Source organism: Oncorhynchus masou, chromosome 29 (genome assembly GCF_036934945.1).
Source record: "Oncorhynchus masou masou isolate Uvic2021 chromosome 29, UVic_Omas_1.1, whole genome shotgun sequence".
NCBI lineage: Eukaryota > Metazoa > Chordata > Actinopteri > Salmoniformes > Salmonidae > Oncorhynchus > Oncorhynchus masou.
This window is the reverse complement of record NC_088240.1, coordinates 89,372,513-89,388,665: the sequence shown is the minus strand read 5'-3', so window position 1 is coordinate 89,388,665 and position 16,153 is coordinate 89,372,513. Positions and strand designations below refer to the sequence as shown.

General features: G+C 46.9%; 1 protein-coding gene across 1 annotated transcript in view; it reads right to left on the bottom strand.

Annotated features, from left to right (window-relative positions):
- The window catches only part of LOC135520946 (solute carrier family 45 member 4-like), a 75,429-nt gene that overhangs the window by 16,311 nt on the left and 42,965 nt on the right, over positions 1-16,153 (bottom strand). Inside the window, exon 5 of the mRNA XM_064946820.1 lies at positions 10,154-11,310. Coding sequence (XP_064802892.1) covers positions 10,154-11,310 — 1,157 coding nt within the window. The remainder of the gene's footprint in view (positions 1-10,153; positions 11,311-16,153) is intronic.

The following is a 16,153-nucleotide window of genomic DNA, read 5'->3' as shown; positions in this document are numbered from 1 at the left end:
GTAACAGAGACATAGTGATTCTGAGGGTATTCTGTCCTGTAGAGGAGTAACAGAGACCTAGTGATTCTGAGGGTATTCTGTCCTGTAGAGGAGAAACAGAGACCTAGTGATTCTGAGGGTATTCTGTCCTGTAGAGGAGACACAGAGACCTAGTGATTCTGAGGGTTCCCTGTCCTGTAGAGGAGTAACAGAGACCTAGTGATTCTGAGGGTATTCTGTCCTGTAGAGGAGTAACAGAGACCTAGTGATTCTGAGGGTATTCTGTCCTGTAGAGGAGAAACAGAGACCTAGTGATTCTGAGGGTATTCTGTCCTGTAGAGGAGAAACAGAGACCTAGTGATTCTGAGGGTATTCTGTCCTGTAGAGGAGAAACAGAGACCTAGTGATTCTGAGGGTTCCCTGTCCTGTAGAGGAGTAACAGAGACCTAGTGATTCTGAGGGTATTCTGTCCTGTAGAGGAGAAACAGAGACCTAGTGATTCTGAGGGTATTCTGTCCTGTAGAGGAGAAACAGAGACCTAGTGATTCTGAGGGTATTCTGTCCTGTAGAGGAGTAACAGAGACCTAGTGATTCTGAGGGTATTCTGTCCTGTAGAGGAGTAACAGAGACCTAGTGATTCTGAGGGTATTCTGTCCTGTAGAGGAGAAACAGAGACCTAGTGATTCTGAGGGTATTCTGTCCTGTAGAGGAGTAACAGAGACCTAGTGATTCTGAGGGTATTCTGTCCTGTAGAGGAGAAACAGAGACCTAGTGATTCTGAGGGTATTCTGTCCTGTAGAGGAGAAACAGAGACCTAGTGATTCTGAGGGTTCCCTGTCCTGTAGAGGAGAAACAGAGACCTAGTGATTCTGAGGGTATTCTGTCCTGTAGAGGAGAAACAGAGACCTAGTGATTCTGAGGGTATTCTGTCCTGTAGAGGAGTAACAGAGACCTAGTGATTCTGAGGGTATTCTGTCCTGTAGAGGAGTAACAGAGACCTAGTGATTCTGAGGGTATTCTGTCCTGTAGAGGAGAAACAGAGACCTAGTGATTCTGAGGGTATTCTGTCCTGTAGAGGAGAAACAGAGACCTAGTGATTCTGAGGGTTCCCTGTCCTGTAGAGGAGAAACAGAGACCTAGTGATTCTGAGGGTTCCCTGTCCTGTAGAGGAGTAACAGAGACCTAGTGATTCTGAGGGTATTCTGTCCTGTAGAGGAGTAACAGAGACCTAGTGATTCTGAGGGTATTCTGTCCTGTAGAGGAGTAACAGAGACCTAGTGATTCTGAGGGTATTCTGTCCTGTAGAGGAGACACAGAGACCTAGTGATTCTGAGGGTTCCCAGTCCTGTAGAGGAGAAACAGAGACCTAGTGATTCTGAGGGTTCCCTGTCCTGTAGAGGAGTAACAGAGACCTAGTGATTCTGAGGGTATTCTGTCCTGTAGAGGAGTAACAGAGACCTAGTGATTCTGAGGGTTCCCTGTCCTGTAGCGGAGTAACAGAGACCTAGTGATTCTGAGGGTATTCTGTCCTGTAGAGGAGAAACAGAGACCTAGTGATTCTGAGGGTATTCTGTCCTGTAGAGGAGTAACAGAGACCTAGTGATTCTGAGGGTATTCTGTCCTGTAGAGGAGAAACAGAGACCTAGTGATTCTGAGGGTATTCTGTCCTGTAGAGGAGAAACAGAGACCTAGTGATTCTGAGGGTATTCTGTCCTGTAGAGGAGTAACAGAGACCTAGTGATTCTGAGGGTATTCTGTCCTGTAGAGGAGTAACAGAGACCTAGTGATTCTGAGGGTATTCTGTCCTGTAGAGGAGAAACAGAGACCTAGTGATTCTGAGGGTATTCTGTCCTGTAGAGGAGAAACAGAGACCTAGTGATTCTGAGGGTATTCCGTCCTGTAGAGGAGACACAGAGACCTAGTGATTCTGAGGGTATTCTGTCCTGTAGAGGAGTAACAGAGACCTAGTGATTCTGAGGGTTCCCAGTCCTGTAGAGGAGACACAGAGACCTAGTGATTCTGAGGGTATTCTGTCCTGTAGAGGAGAAACAGAGACCTAGTGATTCTGAGGGTATTCTGTCCTGTAGAGGAGAAACAGAGACCTAGTGATTCTGAGGGTATTCTGTCCTGTAGAGGAGTAACAGAGACCTAGTGATTCTGAGGGTATTCTGTCCTGTAGAGGAGAAACAGAGACCTAGTGATTCTGAGGGTATTCTGTCCTGTAGAGGAGAAACAGAGACCTAGTGATTCTGAGGGTATTCTGTCCTGTAGAGGAGTAACAGAGACCTAGTGATTCTGAGGGTATTCTGTCCTGTAGAGGAGAAACAGAGACCTAGTGATTCTGAGGGTATTCTGTCCTGTAGAGGAGAAACAGAGACCTAGTGATTCTGAGGGTATTCTGTCCTGTAGAGGAGAAACAGAGACCTAGTGATTCTGAGGGTATTCTGTCCTGTAGAGGAGTAACAGAGACCTAGTGATTCTGAGGGTTCCCTGTCCTGTAGAGGAGTAACAGAGACCTAGTGATTCTGAGGGTATTCTGTCCCGTAGAGGAGAAACAGAGACCTAGTGATTCTGAGGGTATTCTGTCCCGTAGAGGAGAAACAGAGACCTAGTGATTCTGAGGGTATTCTGTCCTGTAGAGGAGAAACAGAGACCTAGTGATTCTGAGGGTATTCTGTCCTGTAGAGGAGTAACAGAGACCTAGTGATTCTGAGGGTATTCTGTCCTGTAGAGGAGAAACAGAGACCTAGTGATTCTGAGGGTATTCTGTCCTGTAGAGGAGTAACAGAGATCTAGTGATTCTGAGGGTATTCTGTCCTGTAGAGGAGACACAGAGACCTAGTGATTCTGAGGGTTCCCTGTCCTGTAGAGGAGTAACAGAGACCTAGTGATTCTGAGGATATTCTGTCCTGTAGAGGAGTAACAGAGACCTAGTGATTCTGAGGGTATTCTGTCCTGTAGAGGAGAAACAGAGACCTAGTGATTCTGAGGGTATTCTGTCCTGTAGAGGAGTAACAGAGACCTAGTGATTCTGAGGGTATTCTGTCCTGTAGAGGAGATACAGAGACCTAGTGATTCTGAGGGTATTCTGTCCTGTAGAGGAGTAACAGAGACCTAGTGATTCTGAGGGTATTCTGTCCTGTATTGGAGAAACAGAGACCTAGTGATTCTGAGGGTATTCTGTCCTGTAGAGGAGAAACAGAGACCTAGTGATTCTGAGGGTATTCTGTCCTGTAGAGGAGTAACAGAGACCTAGTGATTCTGAGGGTATTCTGTCCTGTAGAGGAGAAACAGAGACCTAGTGACTGAGTGTTCCCTGTCCTGTAGAGGAGAAACAGAGACCTAGTGATTCTGAGGGTATTCTGTCCTGTAGAGGAGTAACAGAGACCTAGTGATTCTGAGGGTATTCTGTCCTGTAGAGGAGTAACAGAGACCTAGTGATTCTGAGGGTATTCTGTCCTGTAGAGGAGAAACAGAGACCTAGTGATTCTGAGGGTATTCTGTCCTGTAGAGGAGTAACAGAGACCTAGTGATTCTGAGGGTATTCTGTCCTGTAGAGGAGAAACAGAGACCTAGTGATTCTGAGGGTATTCTGTCCTGTAGAGGAGAAACAGAGACCTAGTGATTCTGAGGGTATTCTGTCCTGTAGAGGAGTAACAGAGACCTAGTGATTCAGAGGGTATTCTGTCCTGTAGAGGAGAAACAGAGACCTAGTGATTCTGAGGGTATTCTGTCCTGTAGAGGAGAAACAGAGACCTAGTGATTCTGAGGGTTCCCTTCCTGTAGAGGAGTAACAGAGACCTAGTGATTCTGAGGGTATTCTGTCCTGTAGAGGAGAAACAGAGACCTAGTGATTCTGAGGGTATTCTGTCCTGTAGAGGAGTAACAGAGACCTAGTGATTCTGAGGGTATTCTGTCCTGTAGAGGAGTAACAGAGACCTAGTGATTCTGAGGGTATTCTGTCCTGTAGAGGAGTAACAGAGACCTAGTGATTCTGAGGGTTCCCTGTCCTGTAGAGGAGTAACAGAGACCTAGTGATTCTGAGGGTATTCTGTCCTGTAGAGGAGTAACAGAGACCTAGTGATTCTGAGGGTATTCTGTCCTGTAGAGGAGAAACAGAGACCTAGTGATTCTGAGGGTATTCTGTCCTGTAGAGGAGAAACAGAGACCTAGTGATTCTGAGGGTATTCTGTCCTGTAGAGGAGTAACAGAGACCTAGTGATTCTGAGGGTATTCTGTCCTGTAGAGGAGAAACAGAGACCTAGTGATTCTGAGGGTATTCTGTCCTGTAGAGGAGTAACAGAGACCTAGTGATTCTGAGGGTATTCTGTCCTGTAGAGGAGAAACAGAGACCTAGTGATTCTGAGGGTATTCTGTCCTGTAGAGGAGACACAGAGACCTAGTGATTCTGAGGGTATTCTGTCCTGTAGAGGAGTAACAGAGACCTAGTGATTCTGAGGGTATTCTGTCCTGTATTGGAGAAACAGAGACCTAGTGATTCTGAGGGTATTCTGTCCTGTAGAGGAGACAAAGAGACCTAGTGATTCTGAGGGTATTCTGTCCTGTAGAGGAGAAACAGAGACCTAGTGATTCTGAGGGTATTCTGTCCTGTAGAGGAGACACAGAGACCTAGTGATTCTGAGGGTATTCTGTCCTGTAGAGGAGTAACAGAGACCTAGTGATTCTGAGGGTATTCTGTCCTGTATTGGAGAAACAGAGACCTAGTGATTCTGAGGGTATTCTGTCCTGTAGAGGAGTAACAGAGACCTAGTGATTCTGAGGGTATTCTGTCCTGTAGAGGAGATACAGAGACCTAGTGATTCTGAGGGTATTCTGTCCTGTAGAGGAGAAACAGAGACCTAGTGATTCTGAGGGTATTCTGTCCTGTAGAGGAGTAACAGAGACCTAGTGATTCTGAGGGTATTCTGTCCTGTAGAGGAGTAACAGAGACCTAGTGATTCTGAGGGTTCCCTGTCCTGTAGAGGAGTAACAGAGACCTAGTGATTCTGAGGGTATTCTGTCCTGTAGAGGAGAAACAGAGACCTAGTGATTCTGAGGGTATTCTGTCCTGTAGAGGAGAAACAGAGACCTAGTGATTCTGAGGGTTCCCTGTCCTGTAGAGGAGAAACAGAGACCTAGTGATTCTGAGGGTATTCTGTCCTGTAGAGGAGTAACAGAGACCTAGTGATTCTGAGGGTATTCTGTCCTGTAGAGGAGTAACAGAGACCTAGTGATTCTGAGGGTATTCTGTCCTGTAGAGGAGAAACAGAGACCTAGTGATTCTGAGGGTATTCTGTCCTGTAGAGGAGTAACAGAGACCTAGTGATTCTGAGGGTATTCTGTCCTGTAGAGGAGTAACAGAGACCTAGTGATTCTGAGGGTTCCCTGTCCTGTAGAGGAGAAACAGAGACCTAGTGATTCTGAGGGTATTCTGTCCTGTAGAGGAGAAACAGAGACCTAGTGATTCTGAGGGTTCCCTGTCCTGTAGAGGAGTAACAGAGACCTAGTGATTCTGAGGGTATTCTGTCCTGTAGAGGAGTAACAGAGACCTAGTGATTCTGAGGGTATTCTGTCCTGTAGAGGAGAAACAGAGACCTAGTGATTCTGAGGGTTCCCTGTCCTGTAGAGGAGTAACAGAGACCTAGTGATTCTGAGGGTATTCTGTCCTGTAGAGGAGAAACAGAGACCTAGTGATTCTGAGGGTATTCTGTCCTGTAGAGGAGAAACAGAGACCTAGTGATTCTGAGGGTTCCCTGTCCTGTAGAGGAGAAACAGAGACCTAGTGATTCTGAGGGTATTCTGTCCTGTAGAGGAGTAACAGAGACCTAGTGATTCTGAGGGTATTCTGTCCTGTAGAGGAGTAACAGAGACCTAGTGATTCTGAGGGTATTCTGTCCTGTAGAGGAGAAACAGAGACCTAGTGATTCTGAGGGTATTCTGTCCTGTAGAGGAGTAACAGAGACCTAGTGATTCTGAGGGTATTCTGTCCTGTAGAGGAGAAACAGAGACATAGTGATTCTGAGGGTATTCTGTCCTGTAGAGGAGAAACAGAGACCTAGTGATTCTGAGGGTATTCTGTCCTGTAGAGGAGTAACAGAGACCTAGTGATTCTGAGGGTATTCTGTCCTGTAGAGGAGTAACAGAGACCTAGTGATTCTGAGGGTTCCCTGTCCTGTAGAGGAGACACAGAGACCTAGTGATTCTGAGGGTTCCCTGTCCTGTAGAGGAGTAACAGAGACCTAGTGATTCTGAGGGTATTCTGTCCTGTAGAGGAGTAACAGAGACCTAGTGATTCTGAGGGTTCCCTGTCCTGTAGAGGAGTAACAGAGACCTAGTGATTCTGAGGGTATTCTGTCCTGTAGAGGAGTAACAGAGACCTAGTGATTCTGAGGGTTCCCTGTCCTGTAGAGGAGTAACAGAGACCTAGTGATTCTGAGGGTATTCTGTCCTGTAGAGGAGAAACAGAGACCTAGTGATTCTGAGGGTATTCTGTCCTGTAGAGGAGTAACAGAGACCTAGTGATTCTGAGGGTATTCTGTCCTGTAGAGGAGAAACAGAGACCTAGTGATTCTGAGGGTATTCTGTCCTGTAGAGGAGTAACAGAGACCTAGTGATTCTGAGGGTTCCCTGTCCTGTAGAGGAGTAACAGAGACCTAGTGATTCTGAGGGTATTCTGTCCTGTAGAGGAGACACAGAGACCTAGTGATTCTGAGGGTATTCTGTCCTGTAGAGGAGTAACAGAGACCTAGTGATTCTGAGGGTATTCTGTCCTGTAGAGGAGTAACAGAGACCTAGTGATTCTGAGGGTATTCTGTCCTGTAGAGGAGTAACAGAGACCTAGTGATTCTGAGGGTATTCTGTCCTGTAGAGGAGTAACAGAGACCTAGTGATTCTGAGGGTATTCTGTCCTGTAGAGGAGAAACAGAGACCTAGTGATTCTGAGGGTATTCTGTCCTGTAGAGGAGAAACAGAGACCTAGTGATTCTGAGGGTATTCTGTCCTGTAGAGGAGTAACAGAGACCTAGTGATTCTGAGGGTATTCTGTCCTGTAGAGGAGAAACAGAGACATAGTGATTCTGAGGGTATTCTGTCCTGTAGAGGAGAAACAGAGACCTAGTGATTCTGAGGGTATTCTGTCCTGTAGAGGAGTAACAGAGACCTAGTGATTCTGAGGGTTCCCTGTCCTGTAGAGGAGTAACAGAGACCTAGTGATTCTGAGGGTATTCTGTCCTGTAGAGGAGTAACAGAGACCTAGTGATTCTGAGGGTATTCTGTCCTGTAGAGGAGAAACAGAGACCTAGTGATTCTGAGGGTTCCCTGTCCTGTAGAGGAGTAACAGAGACCTAGTGATTCTGAGGGTATTCTGTCCTGTAGAGGAGAAACAGAGACCTAGTGATTCTGAGGGTATTCTGTCCTGTAGAGGAGAAACAGAGACCTAGTGATTCTGAGGGTTCCCTGTCCTGTAGAGGAGAAACAGAGACCTAGTGATTCTGAGGGTATTCTGTCCTGTAGAGGAGTAACAGAGACCTAGTGATTCTGAGGGTATTCTGTCCTGTAGAGGAGTAACAGAGACCTAGTGATTCTGAGGGTATTCTGTCCTGTAGAGGAGAAACAGAGACCTAGTGATTCTGAGGGTATTCTGTCCTGTAGAGGAGTAACAGAGACCTAGTGATTCTGAGGGTATTCTGTCCTGTAGAGGAGAAACAGAGACCTAGTGATTCTGAGGGTTCCCTGTCCTGTAGAGGAGTAACAGAGACCTAGTGATTCTGAGGGTATTCTGTCCTGTAGAGGAGAAACAGAGACCTAGTGATTCTGAGGGTATTCTGTCCTGTAGAGGAGAAACAGAGACCTAGTGATTCTGAGGGTTCCCTGTCCTGTAGAGGAGAAACAGAGACCTAGTGATTCTGAGGGTATTCTGTCCTGTAGAGGAGTAACAGAGACCTAGTGATTCTGAGGGTATTCTGTCCTGTAGAGGAGTAACAGAGACCTAGTGATTCTGAGGGTATTCTGTCCTGTAGAGGAGAAACAGAGACCTAGTGATTCTGAGGGTATTCTGTCCTGTAGAGGAGTAACAGAGACCTAGTGATTCTGAGGGTATTCTGTCCTGTAGAGGAGAAACAGAGACATAGTGATTCTGAGGGTATTCTGTCCTGTAGAGGAGAAACAGAGACCTAGTGATTCTGAGGGTATTCTGTCCTGTAGAGGAGTAACAGAGACCTAGTGATTCTGAGGGTATTCTGTCCTGTAGAGGAGAAACAGAGACCTAGTGATTCTGAGGGTTCCCTGTCCTGTAGAGGAGACACAGAGACCTAGTGATTCTGAGGGTTCCCTGTCCTGTAGAGGAGAAACAGAGACCTAGTGATTCTGAGGGTATTCTGTCCTGTAGAGGAGTAACAGAGACCTAGTGATTCTGAGGGTTCCCTGTCCTGTAGAGGAGTAACAGAGACCTAGTGATTCTGAGGGTATTCTGTCCTGTAGAGGAGTAACAGAGACCTAGTGATTCTGAGGGTTCCCTGTCCTGTAGAGGAGTAACAGAGACCTAGTGATTCTGAGGGTATTCTGTCCTGTAGAGGAGTAACAGAGACCTAGTGATTCTGAGGGTTCCCTGTCCTGTAGAGGAGTAACAGAGACCTAGTGATTCTGAGGGTATTCTGTCCTGTAGAGGAGTAACAGAGACCTAGTGATTCTGAGGGTATTCTGTCCTGTAGAGGAGAAACAGAGACCTAGTGATTCTGATGGTATTCTGTCCTGTAGAGGAGAAACAGAGACCTAGTGATTCTGATGGTATTCTGTCCTGTAGAGGAGAAACAGAGACCTAGTGATTCTGAGGGTATTCTGTCCTGTAGAGGAGTAACAGAGACCTAGTGATTCTGAGGGTTCCCTGTCCTGTAGAGGAGAAACAGAGACCTAGTGATTCTGAGGGTTCCCTGTCCTGTAGAGGAGACACAGAGACCTAGTGATTCTGAGGGTATTCTGTCCTGTAGAGGAGAAACAGAGACCTAGTGATTCTGAGGGTTCCCTGTCCTGTAGAGGAGAAACAGAGACCTAGTGATTCTGAGGGTTCCCTGTCCTGTAGAGGAGAAACAGAGACCTAGTGATTCTGAGGGTTCCCTGTCCTGTAGAGGAGTAACAGAGACCTAGTGATTCTGAGGGTATTCTGTCCTGTAGAGGAGACACAGAGACCTAGTGATTCTGAGGGTATTCTGTCCTGTAGAGGAGTAACAGAGACATAGTGATTCTGAGGGTATTCTGTCCTGTAGAGGAGAAACAGAGACCTAGTGATTCTGAGGGTATTCTGTCCTGTAGAGGAGAAACAGAGACCTAGTGATTCTGAGGGTATTCTGTCCTGTAGAGGAGAAACAGAGACCTAGTGATTCTGAGGGTATTCTGTCCTGTAGAGGAGACACAGAGACCTAGTGATTCTGAGGGTATTCTGTCCTGTAGAGGAGTAACAGAGACCTAGTGATTCTGAGGGTATTCTGTCCTGTAGAGGAGTAACAGAGACCTAGTGATTCTGAGGGTATTCTGTCCTGTAGAGGAGAAACAGAGACCTAGTGATTCTGAGGGTATTCTGTCCTGTAGAGGAGAAACAGAGACCTAGTGATTCTGAGGGTTCCCTGTCCTGTAGAGGAGACACAGAGACCTAGTGATTCTGAGGGTATTCTGTCCTGTAGAGGAGTAACAGAGACCTAGTGATTCTGAGGGTATTCTGTCCTGTAGAGGAGTAACAGAGACCTAGTGATTCTGAGGGTATTCTGTCCTGTAGAGGAGAAACAGAGACCTAGTGATTCTGAGGGTATTCTGTCCTGTAGAGGAGTAACAGAGACCTAGTGATTCTGAGGGTATTCTGTCCTGTAGAGGAGACACAGAGACCTAGTGATTCTGAGGGTATTCTGTCCTGTAGAGGAGTAACAGAGACCTAGTGATTCTGAGGGTATTCTGTCCTGTAGAGGAGTAACAGAGACCTAGTGATTCTGAGGGTATTCTGTCCTGTAGAGGAGAAACAGAGAAGAGGATAGAAGAGTAGAAAGAGAAGGAAGGAAAACAGGAACAATAGATTATTGAGGAAAGACAAATAAAACAAGAGTCCTCATTCTCTTACTGAAATAAACGACAAACTATAATGAACTACAATATACAATGAATTACAATGGAGGACTGGACAGGTTCTCACTGTGGGGTCTCCAGCATAGATGACCTGTCCCATGAAGTCTGTGTAGAAGACTGCCTCAGCGATGATGGAGAACCAGGTGAGGAGATGACAGACGCAGAGCCTCAGCAGCTGGGGGGGCATCTTCAGCATGGACAGCCACAGCAGCTTGACCGTGGTGCCCCCCTCGTCCCCGTCGTCCCTCTCAGAGTCCCCACTGGACAGGGTGGTGCTGCTCTGCTGGAGCTCCCTCCTCTGCTGCCGCCGCTGCATGTGCTCGTAGATGTCGTTCATGCTCTGCGAGGTCTTGATGCGGAGGTTGGCGCCGGCCGGATTGCCCATGGTGTTTCTGCGGTGGCGGTATCGTGCTGAACCCACGCGGCCATAGTAAGAGAATGTAAATGACGGCTGGCGGTAGAAGGGGAAGCGGCGTGCCCCGGTAGTGGTGCTGGTGTTGGACGGCCTCAGGCCTGGCATACGGCCCTGGCTGTTGGCCCCGCGGGCTGTGTGGTTGGAGGGGACCGCCGGGGCCGCTGAGGCCCCGTTGAGGCACTTGGCTCCCTGGTTGGTCTGGTTGTTGAACAACATGTGCTCCCTGCTGTAGTAGGGGGAGGGGTCCTGGTGGAAGAGGGGCAGCTGGCTGTCTGCCTGAGCCTCGGCCTGGGGGCCTTCCAGGTCCTGGATGCCCCATCCACTGTAGTGTCTCTGAGGGGTGTCAGGGTACACATTTTGGGGGTAGTCCTGAAAGATGGAGGGCTCAATGTCGGCCAGGAAATGACCGTCCTGGTCCAGGTCCGAGTCCAGCTCGATGGTGGCGTCAGGCATGGCCAGCACCGAGTCGCTCTTACTCCTCACCCTGTCCACGTTGATGAAGAGCTCCCTCTCTGACTGGGCGTCCTCCTCTCCTATAACGTCCAGCTGAGGTACACTGCGAGGCCCCGCCAAGCCCCCCTTCAGTTTCTCTGAGGAGGACAGGCTGTCGGAGTCGGAGTCTCCCAGAGTGTCACCACGAGCCTCAAAAATCTCCTCCTTGATACTGAACATGTGTAGAATCACAGATATGGTGAAGATGACGGCAGCAAACACAAACAGGATCTGCTCCTGGGACTTGAAGGCCGTGCCCAGGATGGTGCTGGTCCAGTCCAGGCCACCCAGCACGTAGCCAACCGCTCCTCCCAGCCCTGCCAAAACACAATGTCAAAACAATGTTAGAGTGAGCCACTTTATGAGTTGTTCGGTGCTCGAAATACCGCTGATAAACGAGTTTCCTTATGTTTTTGTTCATTTCCCCCCAGGGAATCATCACGTGAACAACCGTGACCAATACAAGTAAAGATTGGATTTGTTTAGAGGGGGTGCCATGTGACCTCACATTCCAAACATGTAGCTCCACCAATCATACACACCGGCTTCAACAACATGAAATCAATTTAAAACTGACTCAAGACATGACTGATAGCTGCTCCCTTTATGTAACATTGAGCAATAATAACCCCCCCCCCCCCCAGTTACCTAGTGATTCTACAGCGTCTTTGGAATTCACCCCCCAAGTTACATAGTGATTCTATAGTGTCTGGCATTCACCCCCCCAGTTACATAGTGATTCTACAGCGTCTTTGGAATTCACCCCCCAAGTTACATAGTGATTCTATAGTGTCTGGCATTCACCCCCCCAGTTACACAGTGATTCTACAGTGTCTTTGGCATTCACCCCCCAGTTACATAGTGATTCTACAGTGTCTTTGGCATTCACACCCCAGTTACACAGTGATTCTACAGTGTCTTTGGCATTCACCCCCCCAGTTACATAGTGATTCTATAGTGTCTGGCATTCACCCCCCCCAGTTACATAGTGATTCTACAGTGTCTTTGGCATTCACCCCCCCCCCCCCCCCCAGTTACATAGTGATTCTACAGCGTCTTTGGAATTCACCCCCCAAGTTACACAGTGATTCTACAGTGTATTTGGCATTCACCCCTCAGTTACACAGTGATTCTATAGTGTCTGGCATTCACCCCCCAGTTACACAGTGATTCTATAGTGTCTGGCATTCACCCCCCAGTTACATAGTGATTCTACAGTGTCTTTGGCATTCACCCCTCAGTTACACAGTGATTCTATAGTGTCTGGCATTCACCCCTCAGTTACATAGTGATTCTACAGTGTCTTTGGCATTCACCCCTCAGTTACATAGTGATTCTATAGTGTCTGGCATTCACCCCCCAGTTACATAGTGATTCTACAGTGTATTTGGCATTCACTCCTCAGTTACACAGTGATTCTACAGTGTATTTGGCATTCACCCCTCAGTTACACAGTGATTCTATAGTGTCTGGCATTCACCCCCCCAGTTACATAGTGATTCTACAGTGTCTTTGGCATTCACCCCCCAGTTACATAGTGATTCTACAGTGTCTTTGGCATTCACCCCCCAGTTACATAGTGATTCTACAGTGTCTTTGGCATTCACCCCCCAGTTACATAGTGATTCTACAGTGTCTTTGGCATTCACCCCCAAGTTACATAGTGATTCTATAGTGTCTGGCATTCACCCCCCAGTTACATAGTGATTCTACAGTGTCTTTGGCATTCACCACCCCAGTTACATAGTGATTCTACAGTGTCTTTGGCATTCACCCCCCCAGTTACATAGTGATTCTACAGTGTCTTTGGCATTCACCCCCCAGTTACATAGTGATTCTACAGTGTCTTTGGCATTCACCCCCCAGTTACATAGTGATTCTACAGTGTCTTTGGCATTCACCCCCCAGTTACATAGTGATTCTACAGTGTCTTTGGCATTCACCCCCAGTTACATAGTGATTCTACAGTGTCTTTGGCATTCACCCCCCAGTTACATAGTGATTCTACAGTGTCTTTGGCATTCACCCCCAAGTTACATAGTGATTCTACAGTGTATTTGGCATTCACCCCCAAGTTACATAGTGATTCTACAGTGTCTTTGGCATTCACCCCCAGTTACATAGTGATTCTACAGTGTCTTTGGCATTCACCCCCCAGTTACATAGTGATTCTACAGTGTCTTTGGCATTCACCCCCAGTTACATAGTGATTCTACAGTGTCTTTGGCATTCACCCCCAGTTACATAGTGATTCTACAGTGTCTTTGGCATTCACCCCCAGTTACATAGTGATTCTACAGTGTCTTTGGCATTCACCCCCAAGTTACATAGTGATTCTACAGTGTCTTTGGCATTCACCCCCAAGTTACATAGTGATTCTACAGTGTCTTTGGCATTCACCCCCAGTTACATAGTGATTCTACAGTGTCTTTGGCATTCACCCCCAGTTACATAGTGATTCTACAGTGTCTTTGGCATTCACCCCCCAGTTACACAGTGATTCTACAGTGTCTTTGGCATTCACCCCCAGTTACATAGTGATTCTACAGTGTCTTTGGCATTCACCCCCAGTTACATAGTGATTCTACAGTGTCTTTGGCATTCACCCCCCAGTTACACAGTGATTCTACAGTGTCTTTGGCATTCACCTCCCAGTTACATAGTGATTCTAGTGTCTTTGGCATTCACCCCCAGTTACATAGTGATTCTACAGTGTCTTTGGCATTCACCCCCCAGTTACATAGTGATTCTATAGTGTCTGGCATTCACCCCCCAGTTACATAGTGATTCTACAGTGTCTTTGGCATCCACCCCCCAAGTTACATAGTGATTCTACAGTGTCTTTGGCATTCACCCCCCCAGTTACATAGTGATTCTACAGTGTCTTTGGCATTCACCCCCAGTTACATAGTGATTCTACAGTGTCTTTGGCATTCACCCCCCAGTTACATAGTGATTCTACAGTGTCTTTGGCATTCACCCCCAGTTACATAGTGATTCTACAGTGTCTGGCATTCACCCCCAGTTACATAGTGATTCTACAGTGTCTTTGGCATTCACCCCCCAGTTACATAGTGATTCTACAGTGTCTTTGGCATTCACCCCCCAGTTACATAGTGATTCTACAGTGTCTTTGGCATTCACCCCCCAGTTACATAGTGATTCTACAGTGTCTTTGGCATCCACCCCCCAAGTTACATAGTGATTCTACAGTGTATTTGGCATTCACCCCCCAAGTTACATAGTGATTCTATAGTGTCTGGCATTCACCCCCCAGTTACATAGTGATTCTACAGTGTCTTTGGCATTCACCCCCCAAGTTACATAGTGATTCTACAGTGTCTTTGGCATTCACCCCCAAGTTACATAGTGATTCTACAGTGTCTTTGGCATTCACCCCCCAAGTTACATAGTGATTCTACAGTGTCTTTGGCATTCACCCCCCAAGTTACATAGTGATTCTACAGTGTATTTGGCATTCACCCCCCAAGTTACATAGTGATTCTACAGTGTCTTTGGCATTCACCCCCCAGTTACATAGTGATTCTACAGTGTCTTTGGCATTCACCCCCAGTTACATAGTGATTCTACAGTGTCTTTGGCATTCACCCCCAGTTACATAGTGATTCTACAGTGTCTTTGGCATTCACCCCCAGTTACATAGTGATTCTACAGTGTCTTTGGCATTCACCCCCAGTTACATAGTGATTCTACAGTGTCTTTGGCATTCACCCCCCAAGTTACATAGTGATTCTACAGTGTCTTTGGCATTCACCCCCAAGTTACATAGTGATTCTACAGTGTCTTTGGCATTCACCCCCAGTTACATAGTGATTCTACAGTGTCTTTGGCATTCACCCCCAGTTACATAGTGATTCTACAGTGTCTTTGGCATTCACCCCCCAGTTACACAGTGATTCTACAGTGTCTTTGGCATTCACCCCCCAGTTACATAGTGATTCTACAGTGTCTTTGGCATTCACCCCCCAGTTACATAGTGATTCTACAGTGTCTTTGGCATTCACCCCCCCAGTTACACAGTGATTCTACAGTGTCTTTGGCATTCACCTCCCAGTTACATAGTGATTCTAGTGTCTTTGGCATTCACCCCCCAGTTACATAGTGATTCTACAGTGTCTTTGGCATTCACCCCCCAGTTACATAGTGATTCTATAGTGTCTGGCATTCACCCCCCAGTTACATAGTGATTCTACAGTGTCTTTGGCATTCACCCCCAGTTACATAGTGATTCTACAGTGTCTTTGGCATTCACCCCCAGTTACATAGTGATTCTACAGTGTCTTTGGCATTCACCCCCAGTTACATAGTGATTCTACAGTGTCTTTGGCATTCACCCCCCAGTTACATAGTGATTCTACAGTGTCTTTGGCATTCACCCCCAAGTTACATAGTGATTCTATAGTGTCTGGCATTCACCCCCAGTTACACAGTGATTCTACAGTGTCTTTGGCATTCACCCCCAAGTTACATAGTGATTCTATAGTGTCTGGCATTCACCCCCCAGTTACATAGTGATTCTACAGTGTCTTTGGCATTCACCCCCCAGTTACATAGTGATTCTACAGTGTCTTTGGCATTCACCCCCCAAGTTACATAGTGATTCTATAGTGTCTGGCATTCACCCCCCAGTTACACAGTGATTCTACAGTGTCTTTGGCATTCACCCCCAAGTTACATAGTGATTCTATAGTGTCTGGCATTCACCCCCCAGTTACATAGTGATTCTACAGTGTCTTTGGCATTCACCCCCCAGTTACATAGTGATTCTACAGTGTCTTTGGCATTCACCCCCCAGTTACACAGTGATTCTACAGTGTCTTTGGCATTCACCCCCAAGTAACATAGTGATTCTATAGTGTCTGGCATTCACCCCCCAAGTTACATAGTGATTCTACAGTGTCTTTGGCATTCACCCCCAGTTACATAGTGATTCTACAGTGTCTTTGGCATTCACCCCCCAGTTACATAGTGATTCTACAGTGTCTTTGGCATTCACCCCCAAGTTACATAGTGATTCTACAGTGTCTTTGGCATTCACCCCCAGTTACATAGTGATTCTAGTGTCTTTGGCATTCACCCCCAGTTACATAGTGATTCTAGTGTCTTTGGCATTCACCCCCAGTTACATAGTGATTTATA